Source organism: Corticium candelabrum, chromosome 20, assembly GCF_963422355.1.
Source record: "Corticium candelabrum chromosome 20, ooCorCand1.1, whole genome shotgun sequence".
Taxonomy (NCBI): Eukaryota; Metazoa; Porifera; class Homoscleromorpha; order Homosclerophorida; family Plakinidae; genus Corticium; species Corticium candelabrum.
In genome coordinates, this window is record NC_085104.1 from 2,542,447 (window position 1) to 2,563,889 (window position 21,443).

At 44.2% G+C, this 21,443-nt stretch overlaps 3 protein-coding genes across 3 annotated transcripts in view; 2 read left to right on the forward strand and 1 right to left on the reverse strand.

Moving 5' to 3' along the window:
* The window catches only part of LOC134195484 (uncharacterized), a 2,980-nt gene extending 674 nt beyond the window's left edge, over positions 1 to 2,306 (forward strand). The window contains exons 3-5 of the mRNA XM_062664504.1: positions 768 to 966; positions 1,641 to 1,840; positions 1,932 to 2,306. Coding sequence (XP_062520488.1) covers positions 768 to 966; positions 1,641 to 1,840; positions 1,932 to 2,141 — 609 coding nt within the window. The 3' untranslated portion in view covers positions 2,142 to 2,306. The remainder of the gene's footprint in view (positions 1 to 767; positions 967 to 1,640; positions 1,841 to 1,931) is intronic.
* Positions 2,307 to 2,820: 514 nt separating this feature from the next.
* Positions 2,821 to 4,688, reverse strand: LOC134195309 (double-strand-break repair protein rad21 homolog). Its single transcript, XM_062664320.1, has 3 exons — positions 4,564 to 4,688; positions 4,094 to 4,507; positions 2,821 to 4,030 (listed from the first exon to the last, which is right to left on the reverse strand). The coding sequence occupies exons 2-3, from the start codon at positions 4,477 to 4,479 to the stop codon at positions 2,956 to 2,958; spliced, it is 1,461 nt and encodes a 486-aa protein (XP_062520304.1). The 5' UTR covers positions 4,480 to 4,507; positions 4,564 to 4,688; the 3' UTR covers positions 2,821 to 2,955.
* A 12-nt stretch (positions 4,689 to 4,700) lies between these two features.
* On the forward strand, positions 4,701 to 21,435 carry LOC134195308 (glutamic acid-rich protein-like). Its single transcript, XM_062664319.1, has 12 exons — positions 4,701 to 4,821; positions 4,882 to 4,994; positions 5,076 to 5,249; positions 5,317 to 5,387; positions 5,443 to 5,544; positions 5,608 to 5,680; positions 9,323 to 9,461; positions 10,213 to 10,381; positions 18,389 to 18,537; positions 18,758 to 18,903; positions 19,280 to 19,399; positions 19,464 to 21,435. Exons 1-12 carry the CDS (start codon positions 4,776 to 4,778, stop codon positions 21,327 to 21,329), a joined length of 3,168 nt encoding a protein of 1,055 aa, XP_062520303.1. The 5' UTR covers positions 4,701 to 4,775; the 3' UTR covers positions 21,330 to 21,435.
* Positions 21,436 to 21,443: the final 8 nt, after the last annotated feature.

Sequence of the window (21,443 nt, forward strand, 5' to 3'; positions counted from 1 at the left end):
TTGCAACCTCGGAGACCAAGGGTCCCGTGATGACCATCTATGTACCACAGTGCGGAGCACACTGTGTTGACATAGGGTCTGCCGGATTCTAGTTGGTCAGGATGGAATTTCAATCCTTTCTCCTCAGCAAGCTGTATGAGATCATCAAACATCCTATCTCTCTTCGTTTTCTTTTCCATGAGGTTGGGCAAACATGGTGTACTGACGGTCAGCCGACACTGCATCGTTACCTCAAATGCGTTCTTCACGTGCACCGTATTCGTTGCACCGGTAGGACGACCTGCAGGCTCAACAATAAACTTTACGAAGTGGCCAAATACACTGATAACATCAGCAGCTGTCAGGTTCTTTTTGACTGACGACAAGAACAACTTGTCGCTGCCAACGAAGACAGGTCGACGTCAAAAGGGCCGCCGACAACTCGTTAGACATCTTCACAATAGAGAAGCGCCCGGCCTGGACTGATGTCAGCAGATCTTCAAAGGTTTCTGAAGGGGACAGCGACAAAACAGTCCAGTGAACCAGGGTTTTCTTAGCAGTGCACACGTGCACTCTTACCAAGGAAGCCATATTTTGAAAACTAACGTGCACAACACCAGACAGGTACATGCGAGGTGTCATGTGTCCTAGATAATGAATAATGAAACTTATTTTGTTTTCCCAAAATATGATGCGGGCGGGGACGTTAAACTGTGAATCAAGTTTGCCCGGCCTAACTAACCAGTTTTCAGTCAAATTGCGTAGACTGACTTACTAGGATTTGACAGCCGGGGTTTACATATTCGGATATGATACAACACTTACTGGTGAGTGGTGAGACGCTCGTCACGTCTCAAGGAAAGCATCTCGTCTACTCCAGGATTGTACTGCACAACGAGAAGGGAGAAGAGTACCGGCATCTTCCGAGGGGGCAGGCCGTGCTCACCAACAAGCGCTTGCTGTTTTTGTCTTGCGAGCACATGAAGAGTAAGCTACTGCAATATTAATTAATTAATTAAACAGAGATAACTATCTAAATGCGGTATTTTCCATTTGAGGGAGGACGCGTTTGCAAAGAGGGTGGGCGTGGCCCCATTAACACTATAGTTTTACTGCAGTAATACTGTATAGATAGCAGGTCACTTGGCAGTTGGAAAAGTTGAGAGGCACGTGCTCCCAGCATCCCCCTTTTGTGAAAGCCCATCTCGAAAACATTTTGCGATGTAATTTTTGTGATACAGTGTATGGTACCAGTATACTTGTTGACTCCTACCTTATAAACCTATACTGCATAGGATTGCATGTCATTCGGCTCAGGACCCAGGTAGGACGCAAAGAGCTTAGTACAACTCAGTATCTACAAAACTCATTCCGCAAGGGTCCGTCCCATACCACGTGGACAATCACAGCAGTAAAGTACACGCGTGTACGTGTACTAACACGTGTACCAGTCTAGAGAACGGACACGATGCTCGGTGCATGCGCAAATGTTCATCACGTGGTGAACACGCGTGTCCACGGGTCAGCATGCACGCGTAAAGTTTGCGAATTAGACTTTGCAACTGCATGTGCTTGACTTAATTCCGATTCGCAAAATACCGCATTTACGGGTATGTCATTTCAAGCACATTCATGGGTCTAACTACCACTTCTATTTCTAGAAGCGACTCTTGAGGAGACCGTTGGTGTGCATTCACCGCGGTACGTGTTACTTGCGAAGGAGGGCGACGCCACTGTCTACGTTCCTGTTCCTCTCGCGTCTCTGAAGGCTGTCGAGTTAGTCTCGTTCACGGTATCGGCCCATGCCGCAGAGATAGCACAAATGCCGGCGTGCTGTAGTGGTATATTTTGCTGCTTTCAAGTAAGCATATGAATACAGACTCACGAACACGATTGACTTGTTGACTAATACATTGACTCGTTGACCAATACATCGACTTTGTTTTACGTAGGCATGTTTCCCTGGTATTGCTTCCAGTTGGAAGAGTGGAAACATCGCTCGCGAGAGACACGTTCAACGAATCATTCGCATTGGTTTACTGATGCCGCCTTGGGGAGAGAGAACAACGGCCGAGTTGCACTTACATCCGGCGTTCTCTGTGGCACTTGCCACCGAGTTTCTTACTGCTTTACAGAAGCATGCAATGGGGATTCAGACATAAATGCTATCCATGTGAACTCAATATTGCCGGCCTAGCTGTTTATTTCTGCTCATGAAATTGTCATATTTTGAACGGTAGTTCGTCGCGATTTCTTCTCACATTTTAGAATTTTTGTCGCATCTAATTGATGCTGTTTGGATGGTTTAATTCTTAGAGCAAAGTTAATGTCCGTGGTACTGCAGCAGGTATGCACCTTGTTGTAAACAATACCTGCCGCTGCATACTGTACATGCAGCATATTCCTTGTCTATGTCTGTTGCCATTACGCTGGGGAGCCTCAATGGATACAAGTCGAACGAAAAAGAAGACGCGCATGCAGCTGGAAAACAAGGACATATCGTATCTGTTGCATGTCGTATATAATGGCTGCCAAACGTATGAATTGCAAGGCCTAGAAAGCAGTAGATCTAGAGCTGAATTTTGGCAGCACTCCAACATTTTACGCCTTCTAGTTTTTCCAAGGTCTTCGGAACCTGATCGCATGCAGTAGAATGTGGGAGTGAGGTGAAAGAACAAGCGTATTTCCGAACTCGCGACCAGACGGGAGAATTGTATTGCAGGTAGGAAACAGCACTCTAAACTAATGTCTGTTTGCATGCATCCATCCTCTGACTGTTTATCAAAAAATTCGAAGTTAGACTTGGACTACAAATGAACGTGGACACTGGCAGTTGACCGTGGTCGTGCACAACCATAAAAAGCCTGTTGTTTTTCTGTCGTTTACATACAGTATATTAGAATTGTAATAAGGCATTCTTCCCACTGTGAAGTTGCACTACTAGCAACAGCCAGCTGTGTGTGATTAAAATGAGATTTACACCAAGCGAATTGAAATATCTGCAAAAGGTTTAGTCTGTTCTGTGACAATTCGTCCTTCTAAAACGAGAGCTACAACCGAGTAAAACTTCATAGCTGCCTGTTGTCTGTTCAAACCCCGAGAAAGCTTCAGAAAGCTTACTTGTTGTCCTGATCTTGATCTCCTTTGAACAACACTTAGTAGTTGGTCAGTTGCACGAGAAAAACGTCGATGGCCAGATTCTTCTGATTCTTCGGGAACTTCTTGTGCAACTTCATCCTCCTCATCACCTTTGACTAGATCAAACTCTTGCTTTGAAGCCTCATCCTCTGGAGGAAGAACCTGGTCATCCAGTGGAAGCATCATGTCATCCTCTTCTAGTTCCTTGTCCGGTTCGATGGGATCCTCTTCTACTGCTTCCTCCAAATCCAATGTGGTCTCATCATGTTTTCGTGACAGTTTGATTTTGGTTTTCTGAGCATCAATTAAAAAAGCCGACAAGACTGTACCACACTGAATCAATGGTTCACCAATGAGTGTTTCAGCTACACCACTCTCTTGCATCGCAGCATGGTAACGTGTGGGTGGGGCCACTGGCCTAATTTCAATAAGGCCACTGCAATCGGAAAGTTGTCTTCGAATCTGATCCCCTGTCAGCTCTGTGACAGGATCAACAGCCACCTTGGAAGAATCGGGTAACATTTCACGCCTTGCTTTCTTTGCTGGAGGTTCGATTGGTTCTAAGTCCAATGGTGCTGACTCTCCGTGTAACATTTCTGATTCTTCTGGTACTTCTGGTTGTTCTTGCTCCATTGGGACAACGTGATCACCTTCACCCTCACCCAACAAGGCTGATTCATCACCCAGTGGAGGTGGTTCATCACTGTCAAATTGAATCAATGACCTGTCCCTGGATCTGGTACTCATTTTGCTTAAATCGACCGGAAGTATAAACCCTCCATCTTCATCGTCGTCATCACCAAACTTATCATCAAAGTTTGGACGATCACTCCTTTGAATATGAGGTTTTTCTTTTAGAGTGATCTCCTCCAATAAGCCTTGATTGAGATCAAATCGTTTCATCAGTTGAGTGCTAGAAAACTCCCGTTTAGTTACAAAGAATAATAAATCTAAAGTATCTACATCCGGGACTTACTCCGTCAACTGATCCTCGTCCAGGAACGAGTCGTCAAACGTCATAAAGTCTGCTGGAATAGTAACAGCGTTGGTTGCAGTCTCCTTGTCCACCACCGGCAGATCGATGATGCCCGGACGGAAGGCCAGCCGTATCTTCGCGTACGCGTCGTTGCAATCGGCCAAAAGGTACCGAATCTGACGCGAGTAGATGCGAACGACACCGAGCAGTAAGTGACCTGACGTACGTAGGGCCAGTCTCATCTTGTCCGACAGGATGGCGGCTACGGAGGCGTGGATGTTCACTTCGTAGATTTGCGCCTTGCTCAGCTTCTTGTCATAATGCGCTGCAACCCAGATGCGAGCAAGCGGACCCTTGCGAGCTAAAATGTAGTTGTCGTAGAACATGGCCGACGACCGCGAGTCAGACTGAACACTAACAACGACGCTGCACTCGTTTACTAAGCAATGAAACGAAGTTGAAAGGCTAACCTCAGGTTGTGAGTCGGCGGCGGTATCTTGGCTGACAGTGACACTGAAATTGACTAGAGTTGTAGGTACACTCTGTAGCTGCGCGCCTTCGTTCCTCCAGTTCACGTGATCAGAGCTGCGCGTGGGCGCTCACACATGCGCAAACGGGTGCCACATGCCCGTACACGCGAACGTGTCTGAGTGTTCTCTATTGTTGCTCGCACGGCTCTACAATGGGCGATTCCAGAGGAGACAGCGCATCCAAAGAGCTAGACTCAGGTTAACTCTTAGAGTTCACGAGATTACTCGGGGCCTCTTTACTGTATTGTGTTCATGCAGGTCCGGATGTCGAAGAAAGCAGACGTAAGAAGGTCAAGATACCAGATAAGAAGAAGTATGATGAAGAAATGGACGCAATAGCGCGTCAAATCAAACAGAAGGAAGACAAACTGGTAAACATGTGATGAATCAACGTGTTCTCGTCGGTTTTCGCCTCTTTACTTGTCGTTTACTGAGTTTGACTGCATTTTAAGGCGTCTATAACAGCTGTGAGACCAGATTCCAGTGGCGATTCAAGCGTTGGAGGGCAGCGAGAAGCTCTGCTGGGCGAGCTGCGCAGGTTGAAGGCTCGGCGAGAGAGCGTGCTTGAGGAACGACGCAAACTCGAGCTGAAGCTGCAGCAGACGAACACCAATGTTCAGAAAATGGTTCGGAAAGCTGGATGTAGTTGTGGATCATGTGATCGGAAAGTCACGTGGTGTGTCACGTGTTTAGAGAGAGGCTTTGACTAAGTTGCAGTCTGGACTGAAGTTTAAGTCTGAGCCGCACGTCGACGACGCAATCAAGTAAAAATCGAGTACGAAACTATAAATTGTGGATAATGCTATTCGTGTATTACAGGAAACTGGAACAGCAGCTGCAAACTCAACGGTTGAGCTTGTCAGAAGAGAAAAGGGTTGTGACTGAAATTAGTACTCTGAAAGCATCTAAGCGTAGTATACAGTAAGTCAACTGCAGTAGGGTGTGACAGTCAAGAAGTTGAAAGTAAACTCTTCTGATATCCAGAGAGTATGTTGCTTTGCGGGAGAAAATTGATGCCGAACGTGCACAGCAGAACAAGCTAAGGGATGAGCGTGAGGTGAGGTGACATATTTGTTTTTGTGAGTTATTCGTGTGCAAACACGAGCAGAATTAGTGTGGTTTGTTAGTTCTGTGTGGAACCGGCTTTGTATGAACCTTTTATTCAGAATTTCTGTTAGTGGAAATTGTAAAATCAGAGTCCGGATAGATTGAGCTTGGTTGACTAAGGCCCGGTTCACAGTACGACGCTGGCACAGCATCCTGCAAACGTCCTGGACGCTGACAAGGACGCTCACACGAGCGTCAGCGAAGACGCTGGCGCTGGACCATTCACACAGTATTGCGTCTGACGAGTGTCCATCGCACAAAGAACACACTGCGACAGTGGTCTGGTGCTGCAAAGTAACCACGTGTGTACAATGTACTCGTGACTGACATGGATGACGACGTTTTGCTTTTGTTGCGCTGCTGTGCCGTAGTCTCGATCAAGCGTTTTCTTTCATTCTTATGTCCTTGTACTCCTTTGACTGAGCTTGCCAAATGCAGGGAAAACCACGCACACACTCAATGAAAACTTCCATCGACGAATCAATCATCGATGCCATGTGAACGAATAGAATATCCCGGATACATCCAGTGACTGACTTTCGATTGGTTGAAACGGAGCACGTGATGTAATCAGACGCTGGGTCACTTCCGGCTAGAACGCTCGATTAGAGCTTTTCTCTATTCCAGTGTCGTGGACGCTCGCCTAGTGTCGTGCGAACGTCGCGGACGCTGACATGTTCATAGTGTGATGCTGACGCTCGCTCATCGTCAGTGTCCAGGACGTTCGCACAATGCTCGTGCCAGCGTCGTACTGTGACCCGGCTTAAGGGTGTGTTCAATTTGCAGTTGTAGAACTGAAATGAGGGCGTGTCACAACTGTTGGAACTGCTAACCGAAACAATGCCAACTCCTACTACGGTTGGCTTCATATCTACCAATCCGTGTACAGTAGAACCGTGAAATTACGACCACCTTCAGGACTATGGTTTTGTTGGTCCTATTTCTGAGGTGGTCTTCGTTCTGAATCTACGTGGGCTGTATAGGCCACACCCACATCACTAGAACCCGGATATATGTAACACACATCTGTTAATAACTCTAGGCGTAGTGAGAGTCATAGTAGTTGTATTACCGGAAGTGGCGAACGATCGACGCGACGGAAATACTGACTCTAACAGAAACGGCAATGTAAACAACTTTGGATTGTATAGCGTGCGTTCACTGTTATCGCTTGTGTAATCTCAACATATGGTTGTTGGAGCTTGTCCGCTAGTCTAGGCAGAGTCATCCAGGACGTTCCAATTTTAATTACTGATCATGACTTTCGAGTGTACCTTCAAGGTCATAGCAAACGGAGAGTAAGTGAACCTGCGACAAAGTGATTTACCATTTGATGATAAGACTGTCTGTCCTTTCTCAGCCACCTGTATACACAAGTGTTGGGATGCTTGGGTCTAGTGTGACTCAGCCATTTGTATAAATAAGTGTTGGGATCCTTGTGTCTAGTGACGTGCACATTGTGTTTAATTTGTGCATGCTTGCAAGTAAATAGGTGCTTGCCAGTATGTGTACAGCAACTGTTTGGTGTTGTTAACTCTAGGCGTTGTTGCGATTGGAGTACGTACCTGTGCCTCACTGTTGAGGCTGAAATTAACTTACCCATAGTTTCCTTCTTTGCAGTGTGTTTGGAAGCACATTGCTAATTCTACTGTACAACCAAAGTACCCAGAACTAGAAAGGGGTTAATTTCTCAGCACCTAGGGTTCAGCACTGTAGTGCTCCTTTTCATTGACATGGGACATCATGAAGTGCATCATTAATTAGCAAGCTTCTATGATGCAGTATCCATAACACTAGGAATGACTAAGAGTAAGGCGGGGTTCTACTGTATATAGAAGGCACGTACAAAACCAGGTCTTCTTTCATCGCGTCGTTTCGATGCCAAAGTTTGTAGTGAGTTGCTGCTGAGCTTTTCTGTCACTCTCATCAACTAGTGTCCATTTCTCTTCAAGCGACAGTTCTTTCCTCTTCTTCACGGATTTTGCAGAGCTTGGCGTTGCCATTTTCTTACGTTTTATCCAGAATACCGATGAGGTACGCATGATGTGCTTGACCGCAATTGCCAGGGCTAAGAATGGTCGGAGGAACCATAAAAGTTGGTCGCAATTCTGAATTCTGAGGTGGACGTATTTCCGAGAACACAATGTATTACAGATCCTCGAAAAGCTTCGGACCGGAGGAAAGTGGTTGTGTTTTAGGGGGGGTGCTAGTTTCAAGGTGGTCGGAAGGTAGAGTTCTACTGTACGTACTACTAGAGCGACTTCAGCTAATAACGACTCTTTTTGACTTTTGATGGATGCCAATCCTTCCTCAAACAGAGCGATAGAACGCACGAAACTATCAGTATTGTTGTCTGCAGTATAGTGTGCCATTACTCTTCCCCCGGACTTTTGCAGAAAAGAGGCGTGTCAGTCATAGCCTTGAACTTTCAGACCAGAGAGTGTGCCGTGTCAGTTCTAGCTGTTCCGGCTGTTCTAGAACTGCTGGAACTGCAAGTCAAACGCACCCTAAACTACTTTACCACTGTAAACCCAGTCAATTTGGTTTTGCATATTTTGCATCTGAATGGATTTCTAAGCACTGTGTACTTTGTCTTGAAGCTGTGCTTGGCCATGCTGCTGTGACAGAAGCGTTTCGTGTGTGTTTCATTCTTACTTCGAGGGGAAATATATATTGAAACTGCTACGACTAAACAGGAGTATAGCGTGACCTCTAGAAATGGGGGTAAACTTCTCGATGCTATGGGACACGCCCACTTTACTGACCCGCTTATTTTTAATGGCTTCTAATTGACTGATATCATAGAATCAGTGGTAGATCCAGACTGGAGAAAAGGATGGTGTATGTACTATATATAGCTTTGGTCCTCTCACGTATTTACAGTCCACAATTGTTATTATCACGCCTACAAATGATGGGCTATAGCCCGGTTTAGCTCATGCCACTCTATGCCCCTGTTTACATCGTTCAAGTTTGAGCAGCTTACCTAGTGCTTTACATGACAGCAACACTGCCATTATATATATATATATATATATATATATATATATATATATATATATATATATATATATATATAAATGTTTGCCGTTTTGATCAATAGATTGATTGGCGTGAAGTTGGCATTTTTCTTTGTGTCTTTCGTCGCCTCATCACCAAGTATTTCATAGCCATGCTCGTTGCCATGAACAATTACAGTGTATAGGATGATGAGACAAGTGCCATATTTGTACACCTTCGACTGTTATGAGGTTAAGTTGCGACGTTGTGTGCATAACGTGCAAGCTACGTTATCCATCATGAAATGTGCAGCCCTGAAATGGCAAACAATCAGCCAGTTATGCCTCGTTAATGATCTTCCCTGAGAGCTACACACAGAAGTCAAAGTGCGGAAATGTATTGAAACATGTCTAGCATTACTAGTTGCTTCTACTGGTCATCCCGATTATTGGTCCATCAGTAGGAAATTCGAGAAAGCGAGTGTTTGGCCTGGACAATCATACATTCACTATAATCTTGTCTAACTCTTTCGTTCAGAGTGTTAGCTTGAGATCATTTGTTTGTCAAATAATAAGTTTTTGTGATTTTCTAGGCACATTTTAAGCAGTTGACAGAATTTCGACAGGAAGAAGAGAAGGTAAAAACTCAACTTGATGGAATGAAGGGCAAGCAGGACCAGGCTTGGACAGAGTTCAAACAGCGAATATCCGAAAAAGATGCCATTCGAAAAGGTGATTTAATAGATTGTTGCTACTGTATCATTACCTTAGCAGGCTTGTAGGCAGCATTTCAAAGTGGTCTGGCCTAACGCGCACTAAGAGGGTGTGGTTCAAGGATAGTGACCCGAGAGAGCAGTCTTGCAGCATAACGAGTTCTTGAATAATTACTTTCGTTTACCATCAGTTGCTCTAATACATGGCTACACAATGACCTTAAGGCGGTATAAATAGCATGCAATTAATTCAAAATGCCTTAATTTGCTTTCATTTTAACTATAAATATATTAGTTATTTAATCACCTATATTTTCAATCAGAAGTTTCGGGCAATCGCCAACTGTCCAAAGTACAGTTTTTGAAAGATAGTCTGGCCAAAATCAGACCAACCGGCTCATACGGCCCTGCTTTCTGTTTCGCTGTTGTTGCATGTTTTGTTTTCAAACTGTGCATACTTGCATATTCTGTTTGGTATTGTCTTTGTGTTGTCATGTTTTATCTGCCCTGCTTTCTGTTTGGCTGTTGTTGCATGTTTTGTTTTCAAACTGCATGCATACTTCCATAGTCTGTTTGGTATTGTCTTTGTGTTGTCATGTTTTATCTGCCCTGTTTGGTTGTTGTTGCATGTTTCCTATCCTGTGTGCATCCTTGTATACTCTGTTTCTTAGTGTCTTGTTTTGTCGTGTTTTATGTGTCTGTCTTGTGTGGTTCTGCTGTGGAGCACGTAATTTAGTGCTTCAAGAGTTATCTGTTGTTCTGCTTTGTAGAGATAGATGAGCTTTATACAAGGAAGAAAGAGCTGGCAGGTCAGAACAAGAAGCAACTGGATGTTTACTATGAGGGTATGCGAGCGCAAAGAAAAGCACGACGCGAAGAGGAATTAAGACGAAAAGAAGAGGATCGTCGCGTAGCTCACGAAGCTCACCAGAAGGAAATGTAAGTTGTATGTGTGTTGTGGTGGTGGTGGTGGTGGTGGTGGTGGTGGTGGTGGTGGTGTGTGTGTGTGTGTGTGTGTGTGTGTGTGTGTGTGCGCGTGCGTGTGTGTGTGTGTGTGTGCAGGTTGTCCCCAGCATACAAAAGGCACGGCGCTCCGCCATGCCTTGGCTTCCACTTGGTACAGGCCCGCCATGCTTTACTGCATGAGTAGATAGTGATTAGCTATGAAGATAATGGACTTGTATTTGTATTTTGAAAAGTGGGAAGTTGTTTGAGACTAATACCCCATTCATACAAGCTCTCCTAACCGGGCCAGCGCGGGCTGGCACGGGTCAGCACTGAATGAAATCGTCGTGTGAATGCGGGCCGAGCCGTGCTGGCCTGGCCCGCCACAACTTGCCCGTGCTGGCCCGGGTCAGCGCGGCTTCAAATCATCGTGTGAATGCGGGCCAAGCCAGGCTGACAGCCACGCATGCTCACTAGATACGAAAATGGCGTGATCAGAGCAGGAAACCCTGTGCCTCATTGAATTGTGGGGTGAGGACAGCATCCAGGTTCAAATTAGATTGCTCTATCGTCAGCGAAAAGTAAGTGCATGCAACTTGCTCCATATTCATAGTAGCGCGAGTGTCTCGACAAACAGCATAGCTAGCGTGCGCACCAAGGAACACGCCTACTATAGCGGCTGGCTCGCTTTACTAGCTCGGGCTGGCTTGGCTCGGCCCAGTTTGCAACTGTGCTCGTGTGAATGAGGTATAACAAGTAGTTCCGGGGATGCTTGGTTTGAAGATAAGACCAATTAGGACAAAGACTGCCATATGGTTTGAACTTAATTGTAATCTAGGTGCACTGCCCCCTATGTAGGTCAGTATCTGACGGTAACAAACGATTCTGTAGATGTCTGGCCCTTCCGATACTACTAGTAGGTTCTCAGCTTCTTGAGGTCTAGAAATTTTCTAGTGGCTATCTAATATATAAAGCTCAAATTGTCTGTCTGTGTGTGTGTTCGCGTTTGGCGGCCACGTCTTTTGTCCGTTCGCAACCGAAATCGGCACGCACAGGGGAAGGTTTGCGTAAAAGGATTAAAAAAATCATGCACAGGGTCCCCTCTTGAGGAGTCGACCCCCACGTAAAATTTCTTGATGACGCAAACGCTACACATTCCAGTTCATTCGAACACATGCCCACACCAGTCCTGTGTAGACTGTATGCATCGTCATCCTTTGCAAAGCTTCGAGCAATCGAATATCTCTTGCGGACGAAACTTACTCTTCTAGCGCTTTTGTTTCTCTCCAAATGGTGATTGCATTTGCACCAAATCCAACCTACACGTTTTCTGCAGCAAGCGCTACACGGGGAGTGTGTTGATTTCTATCGAAACAAGCACAAAGAGCAAGATTCGAATTCATTCAGCACATCCGGGACCTTGCAACAAAGATTGCACGTGACGTGTCCACAGACCTAACTTTACACTACAGTATCTTGCTTGTATGAAGGATGGGCCATGAATCCTAGTATGGCTTATTATAGCTATCATGTGGTCAATTAAGCACAGTGAACTAAGACAGAGAGAAACTTTAAAAAATAAACCACTTTGTTCTTTTTGTGCCTGAGCATTCCATGACAACAGTTTGTGGCTTCTCAGGGGTAAGCAAACCCGCACCAAAGCTTTCCTGGAGCCTGCCACCACAAAAATTGGAATGGGCGTGGTTATAGCAATTTCTGCCGTGCCTTACAAATATCTTGGGAACACCCCTGGTGTGTGTGTGTGTGCACGTGCATGTGTGTTTGCATGTGTGTGTGCAAGGGTTTCTTATTCTCATTTTTCCGGGAAGTCACGAGACCTTTTGTAGCTGTAGTCAAAACATGGAGGCGAGAAGAGAAGAGGTCGCATGACTTTTGAGCCATTGCATGAACTCAAAACTATTCAACTGCCTTAGTTAGTTTTGCTATACAACTATAGCTACCAGGCTATCTCTATGTTGTGAGTACTTAATCTGTTCTGATGCAACTGCGTATGATCTAACTTTTCTGCCACTCTTTGGATGCCTGAATTCCAGTAGGCCAGAAGAGATACAGAAATCTGTTTCTGCATTTGTCCATTTTCACTGAAGTTTGTAGCCCTCCCCCCCCCATTAGTCACAGTTTGATGCATGCAAGAGTTAACAAGGACTTTAGAGCCATAAAGAGCCATCCTTAATTGTCAACGGTTTTACGAAACGAAAATCTTTCGTTCTTTTTGTACCCCACCCATCCATCCCCAAACGAGAGTTACATACCATGATATATGACCCAGACATATACATATATGAATGTATGAAAAACATTTTTTTAAATGAGAAAGGTATAGGGTTGCCGTACGAAAAAGAATAGAAGCAAGACCATGTAGGGTGTGCTGTGACAGCTTTCATATCCAGACTGACTGAGCAACACGTCATCTCTACATTGCACCATTTTTTAATTAGTAAGTTGTAAAACACATTATGTGTCTCTAATTAAAAAATGGTGCAATGTAGGGATGATGTATTGCTCAGTCAGTCTGTATACGAGAGATGTCACAGCACACCAGTGACCCTACATGGCCTTGTTTCTGTTCTGTATCGTATGGCTACCCTACAGCTTTCTCATTTTTCAAAATGTTTTTCATACATTATTTGTATTCTTTTTTGAACTTAATAAAGAAAGTAAAGAAATATATTGGAGAAGGGGTAGTTGACCTCAGATCAATATACTTAGAGTTAGGGGGTGGTCATTATTACACCCCTTGCGGCAGGAGCTAGCACATTGCTAATGTACATGAAAGTCAAGCATTCATTAATTATGACTTAATTGCAACACAATTAATGATTCGTCGTATTGCAGAGCAGTATAAACATGTCTTAAGAAAGTTCTTGGCAACAAATCTAAAATTGCACATACACTTGGATTCGAGCGTAAACATGCGCAGTAGATGCATTTTTGTTGCGAGGCAGCAAATGCCGCCATTTGCTAGTAACGGTGTATGCCAGCAAATGTGCAGTGTACACAGGTGGACGTGCATTGTGACACACTCCCCGTGTAGCACTCGGTGCAGGGAACATGTAAGTTGGATTCGGTGCAAATGCAATCAGAATTTAGAGAGAAATGCTAACGGTAGAAGTGCGGCCGGCTTCAATCAGCCTAATGTCTTCGATCGCTGGAAGCGCTGCGGAGGGCGACAACACATACAGTCTACATGGGGCTTGTGTGGGCATGTATTCGAATGAACTGGAAGGTGTAGCATTCACGTCATCGAGAAATTTTACGAGGGGTCAGTCCCTTGAGAGGGGACCATGCACTGCAATGAGAAATTAGCTTTGTAGCATAAACGGTTGATACCGATACCTGCTCTTACAGAAGAACTGAAAATAAACTCAACCCTACCTACCATCGCTACTGCGTTGGTGATATATATGTATGTATGTATATGTATATGTATATGTCTACAGATAACACAGAACAGTACACACTCTCAAGAAAGCTAAACTCAACATATGCTAGAACAGATTACTGCAAAATGACTACAACCCATTGCTGAGGGCTGTCAATCCCAAGGACACCATGGCTGAAGTGTGTCTGTCGAAAGGTGTTTCTGATTCCCAGCAACCAAAAATGATGGTAGCAATTGCTCTTGGCTGTCGTTTTCTAGTTGATCTGCTTGAGAGAACTCTCGTGCCATCTCATTCGTCGAGTATTTCATAACCCACAGGGTCTTCGCTTTCTTGAAGAATGCCTTCCTGTTGTCCGCCAGAGATAACTTTCGCAGTGTCTCAATGACAGAGTAGTAGAGACTACTACTAATGTTCTCAGATTTTGAGAAGAACGGACCCTTACTGCGCCGTCGTCCAAAACGCTTTGTCTGTATGGCCGCCATGTTTGGTTTCCACCTCGGATGCCAGCGCAGTTTGCACCTATACTGCACTGTACACCATCTATAGCATCAACAGTTTTACCAAAATGAAAAGTGGCTTTCAACCCACCCACCCACATGCGAAAGTTGTTTTTTTGTAAAAACTGTTGATAATTATAAACGGGACGTTTCTTCATTTGTTTGCATCTATGTCAGACATGCTTTGTTGTTTGCTGCTAATCTGCTCATAGTTTTAACTAGCACTGGCTTTGCCGGCTGGAGCCAATCTGTGCCAGCTGTGGCCGGCTGTAAACTTATCATTATGCCAACAAGAATACCCCTACTTACCAGTGTTAGGGAGGCACATAGACTGGAACCCTTCATATGCAATCTCCTACGTATGTAGTAACGTAAGATGATGTTTGACTTTCACCCTGCTTTTGTTGGGACGACATACATGTCTACGTAAATGCACACTTTCTAATCCGGGATATACAGGCTATCATACTGAATTCCGATGACCATATCTGGGAATGACCAACAAATATGAGTGAGAGCAGGAGGGCTCCTGACGAACATTGTAACGCAGTTGAGAAACTGCCTGAAGCGTTTTTGAAATGGAAGTCGTCGCGCGATTGGCTTATCGTTCGTCACGCTGCAGACGGCATTCGTATGTTCTGTTCTGTTTGCTTGACGTAACGGCCAAGGTCAAGTGGTGGAGGACGTTTTGCTACTGCCTGGTGCACTACAGAATGTAGGAGAGTGAAGTTGCACTCTGTGAAAGATCACGAGGCATCTGCAGCTCATCGAGAAGCTGTTGAGACTGATTTGAAGCGAAGACAATGGAAAGAACGAGTGGGTTTGGTGCTGCTTTCAAAAACGTAACCTTCTGTTGAACGACAGGTGCGATCGCGCTGTGGTGTGTGTGTTGAAAGCTTTATACTGGATCGCCAAAGAGGATATTTCACTAAGAAAGTGGCATTCATTAAAGGAACTTTGGTGCAAGTTGGAGTGGACCTATCGTCTTTACATTTTGCAAAGAATGCAACCTACACCAGTGACCTCTTTCTGACACCAATGCTGCAAGCACTTGCTAGCGTTATACATGATGAAACCACTGACATGTTGCAGTGGAGTACATTTGTTGGACTTTCAGCAGATGAGACAACTGATGTATTGAATATCACTCAGCTTGATCTTCATCTGCGGTTTATCTTAGAGGGTAGGATTGTAAGTCGTTTTGGTGCAATTCAGTCTGTTCCCAACACAACCGCTGAAACACTCTCAAACGCTATCTCACAGTGGTGCATCCAGCGTGGTATCAACATGCGAAGATTACACTTTGGCACAGATGGGGCAGCAAATTTTACTGGCAGATATACTGGAGTGGCTACTCAATTGAGAGCTGTTAACCCACATATGGTTCATGTGCACTGTGTGGCCCACAGGGAAGCATTAGCTGCTGGTGATGTCTGTCAAACCATAGCCTATTTAAAGGATGTTTTTCAGCCAACCCTAGGTGGAGTCTTCAGGTCTTTTGATAATTCTCCAACACGTGAATCTTCATTACACCAAATTCAAGCTTGGCTACAGATAAAGGAAACAAAGTTAAAGGAGCCTAAGTTTGTCAGATGGTTATCGCGTGCTGCTGCTGTGAGCGCCTTCGTAAAATGTCTTCCTGCAGTCATCACAGCACTGGAAAGAGAGGCCACAGAACGTAAAGATCCAGCTGCAAAGGCCTATGCTAATCGTGTCAAAACATTCAGATTTGTTGCATGTCTCTTGCTGCTAGCTGACGTATTGCCCCATCTCTCTCACTTGTCACGGAAATTTCAAGAGTCAAATCTTGACTACAGCCAGCTAAAGCCTGCCTTGGATACAACAGTTCTCTGCATTCAGCAGATGTTCACCCATTTTGGCACCCAAGAGAGAAAGCTCTGATTATCTGGAACATGTGAAGATTCAGTATTCTGATGTTCAGAAAGAAAGGTTCAACCAAAACCTTTATTTGCCATATCTCCAAGCTCTAATAGATAAATTGCAAAGTAGATGTCCTGCTATGCCTCTTCTCAATGCCTTTGGAATATTCAATTCTTCCCGAATTCAGGACAGCCAATCAGGTGATCTTACAAACTTTGGCACAGAAGAGCTTGGCATACTGCTGGAGGCACTGGGTGAAAAGGTAATTGACAAAGAAACTGTTCCTGCGCTTGTGACAGTAGACGATATTATGACTGAATGGATTCGACTGAAAGCCCTTGTCTGCACTATTCCATCACTGATGGCTTGTAAATCTGTGCAGAGTCTCGGTATTGCCCTTCACAAGAACTATGCTTCTGATTTTCCAAATCTACTTACAATGATTGACTGGGTCTGGCCATCATTTTGAGTACTGCAGACAGTGAACGTGACTTCAGCAGATTAGGACTAATCAAATCAGCTCGTCGCAATCGTCTGCAGAACTCTACAATTAACTGCTTGATGGAGATTTCTATTGATGGCCCTCCTCTTCAGGCTTTCCCATTTCAAAAAGCTTTACTGAAATGACACACCATGTCCACCTACAGGCGCTTGCCTTCAGCAGCAAAATGTCTGAATCAGAGACAAGAGACTACATCATCTGCAACAGTGTCTGTGGAATCTGCTGACGTGACAACACTGTCACAAGCCTATACAAATGAATCTGACAAAGAAGAAAGAAATAACCGCACACGCTCAATGCTACTCTATGAGAATTCTCATGGTCTTTTGGCGGAAGACAGTGCAATCTCCCAGTCTAGCATTGTACCCACTCCTGCTCCTGCAAGAAGGAAACGCTCTGCTGCAGTAGCAGTCCCGGCAGCAAAGAGAAGAAACATTATCAACTATTTCTCCTTAGCAGCTAAGCAGGAGCAATCAGGTTTCTGCTCCAACGTCTAATTCTCCACATAGTGTAACTTCTCATTCATTGGCAATGGATTTTAATACATGTGTAACATTGCTCCCACGAGAAAATGCCAAGGATTGATAAATGGCAGAAATGGCTCAAGTGCATGCACTGTTATTTGTGCTATGTTTAGCAAAAAGGTTCTCTCTCAGTCTGATATTGTGCACACACATGCACCAGCCCTTCAAGTCAAGCATCTCTAATGTGTGACTGCATGGTACAAGGAAATGAATACTTTGATCAGCTGGGTCTAAAGGGATACTTCAGTTGCAATGAAGTGGCTAATCTTCAACCAGCAATTGGAATATCGATTATCGAGGAAGTGTTCATCACACCAGATCATCTCCATGAAGTTTTGAGTCGACTTCAAGTGAGGGCTGGCAGTAACACAAATGGAGGTTGAGCTGCTGGGGTGCTGATAATTCAGCCATACTCATTTGCTGTTGCTGTGACAGAGTCCTCCTTTGTCCTGTTTGATAGCCATGCGCATGGGTTAATTAAGAGGTGCACTATTTGCAGTTGTTCCATGTTCAGATGGCACAGCCTACCTGAAGCAATTTCTCCAAAAGTACTATCAGTCATCCCTCAAGTTCGACAGCAGCGTGCCTGGCAAGATAGCACAGCTTTCACTCTTCCAACTGTGTTGAATTGTTACTAGGTAGCTCTTATAGTATTGTTTGTATGCTTGCTGTCGCAACTACAGTACTACGTAAGTTGAAGCAAATGTTATCACCTTTCAGTGCAGTCTTTCTCTTTCTTTCTCTTTCATCACTTTTACTAGATAACGACATGTTGCTGTATTTACCAGGTAGATAGTACTAGTTTCAATGAGTCATCATAGCTTCCTTAGATCTAAAAGTTAAACTTGTTCATGACTTCAGTTCCGTTCTATTCTATGATTCTTGTCTTCATATCAGTGGTGCGGGGTTTGTACACCAGTCATGTTATTTTGTAGTTTTCATGAAATTGATGTCAACAACCATGGTCCTGCATGGTCCAGGTGAAGAATGGAAGTGACACCATAGTCTATTTGAGACGTCATAGTGTGTTTGTGACGTCATAACTATTGCCGGCTGGTGGAAATTCCTAGTTAGAACACTGCTGCTACTCAGTTTTAAATTCGTACTTTCTTTTCTATGTGCTCGCACATGTCTAATGAAATAATGAGGAATAGTATCATGTGTTGATCTCGTGTGTTGTACATTTGTAATAGGAATGAGTACTTGAAAATGAGGGAACCGTATAAACAGGAAAGGGATCTCTGCACGGCTCTTACTGCATATCTGACTCCACTGGGTGCCGGTTTGATCACTGGATCTGGAGAAGCTGCAGCTGGAGAGTCAATAGACGAGGACAGACTAGGTAAGGATATACAGCCAGTGTGTCTTGATCGCAGTGGATAGAGATGGGAGATTTATACACACATAATACATATACTACTACTCTGTCCAATGTTAGCACTGTCACTTGAGTAATGGTCTGTCAGTCATTTATGTCATAGAATGGTGCTCGTGTGCAGATTGTTAGTTGATGGTTTTGTGACTTATTTCTTAGTGTGTGACTAACTGCTTGTGTTGTGCAGTTCCTGTTCGATCGAATGAGTTGAAGATTCCCCAAGGAATGTTCCGGAGAAAGAAAGATGACGATGTGGCACTCAGCGGACTGTTTGGTGGAAAGAGCAAGGGAAAGAAAGGCAAGAAGGGCAAGAAAGGAGCATCAACACAAAAGGTATATTGTGTGTGGACAGGACAGTCATTTTATATACAGTAAATACCTGCAGATAATTGATGTCTTGGGTTACTGGTATCTTTTTGTGTTGAACAACATGAGCATTGAGGCATATTTTAGTACTTCTTTTGGTCTTTTGGAAGAGGCTCGAAGAGTCGTTGGACCTCTTCTCTTCTAACCAAAAGACAGAAAACCAGAAGAGAAGAGGTGGCTTTTATGGTTTAAGTTGATGGATGGGTAAATGAGTTGAACAAGGCTTACAGTATGCTGCAAATATGCAGACATACAGCTGGTGATCAGCTAGTGGTGATTGTGCATCTTGCCTTGTTGTTACTCTGTGAAGTTTAGGATTTGAGTTATGTCGGTTGGTGTGTAGAGTTCTCGGCCATTGAATCACAATCCAGCAATATTTGATCAGTTCTTGTCACTGGGTCTTCGAGCACCAAACTCATCGTCTGATGTTCAGGATGTACTTCAGCAGCTGACAGACAAGAGAGTAAGACTCATACGTTCTCAGCAGATACAGTGTGTTGATTGCATGGTTTGTACTTGTTTTGTAGACATACTTTGAAACGCTTGCAGCTGAAGAGAAGGCAACTCAGAGTGGGCAGAGAGAAGAGGAAAGTGTTTCAATGGAAAAGGCTGAGGAGGAGGAGGAGGAGCTACATGAGGTACAAGAGCCGGTTGTTAATGAAGATGCATCAGAAGAGACAGTAGCAGTGGGTGAACAGGGTGATGAGGAATCTAACGAGCCATTAAATGATGGTGAGCAAGTTGAAAAGGAGACAGATGCTGATGTGGGGAAAGACGAGTATGTGGTGCCAATTGTCAAGGAGGAAGCTGATGATCCTAAACTGAAAGAGGATGAAGAGAAACCAGATGAGGATGAAGAGAAACCAGATGAGGATGAAGAGAAACCAGATGAGGATGAAGAGAAACCAGTTGAGGATGAAGAGAAACCAGATGAGGATGAAGAGAAACCAGTTGAGGATGAAGAGAAACCAGTTGAGGATGAAGAGAAACCAGATGAGGATGAAGAGAAACCAGTTGAGGATGAAGAGAAACCAGATGAGGATGAAGAGAAACCAGTTGAGGATGAAGAGAAACCAGATGAGCATCATATGGTAGCCAGTGAAAATGCTAAAGAAGGTCATGAAGTAGAATCACAGGCAACAAAAGACGTAGTAATAGATGACGAAGAAGAGCCAGCAGTGTGGGAAAGTGAGGTCATAGAAGAATTGGTTGAAACTAAAGAAGACGAATTTGTTGAAGATGAAATCGAGGTGGTCAGTCAAGATGACAGACATTCTAACGGAGATATGGAAGCTGAAGATAAGAATGTGAGCAACCCCGTTGACATACTGGATGCACAAGAAGCAGACAATCATGAAGATTTACAAGTGGCCAAATCTTTAGAACACCATGTAGAAGACAAACAGGCAGATGAGTCTGTTGTAATAGGAGAAGAATCACAAGCTGTAGATGAAAGAGGACTAGACGGAGATAAGCCACAGGACACTGGTTCTACTCTCACTAATGAAACGTTGCAATTTGAAGGCACAGAGCTGTCACACTGTCAAGACCTTCAACCTGTAGAAGGGAAGACAAATCTTTCTTCTGTGTATCAAATAGAAGCACCTTTAGAAGCACCTGTAGTAGAAGAGAATGTGAGTCCAGAAGTCGAACATGCAAAGACTGAAGTTATTGACGCAGACAGTGCCATGGTGCTTACTGACAATGTAACACAGACCAAATCTGATGAAGAAGATGTACAATGTATAGCTAGATCTATGGTACCAGTATCAGATGATGGTTTACTGACAGTAAATGATCTAGAAGAAAGCACAAAAGCTGATAGCAGTCAACAAGAACAGGCGTCTACTGATATAGACGGTTCTATTGAAGAGAAATCGTTGATAGAGAGCACCAAAGTTACTGATGAAGACAATGATACAGCTGGAGTTGAAGCTGTAGAAGACGTTAGAGAGTCGGTGGTCGATACCGATAAGACTATGGAATCACAGATGAAACTTGTGATGTTGGTGAATGGAGATACTCCATCTCATGTCTCATCAACTGAAAGCTCACAGCACAAATTCGACTCGTCGCAAGAGCTAGAACAGGCACTCACATTTGAAATTGATCATGTAATTGAATCAAATGATCATCAAGAGAAGTCGGGAGATCAGACGAGCCCTCAAGATGGGAATGGCAGTGGACAGGAAGTTGATTCTGTGAATGTGACTGAAGAGACAGTCACAACTAAAGTCGATACACTTCAACATCAGTCTCCTGATGCATTTATTGATGACACTTTGAATAGTGGTGCCAAGGAAGAGGATCATGACATGAAACCTGGTCTTAGTGAGACGGTTAGGGCTTTGGTGGGCTCAGATGATGATGCCGGTAGTGGGACAGAAGTGTAGTTGCTTTATGGACGATGTGTACAGATGTTATTCTTGATGCCTGGGTCTGTACCTAAATCTTTTGTGAAGGGTATGAATTTGAAACCGTTTCTATGTATGTAAGTAAGGCTGTGT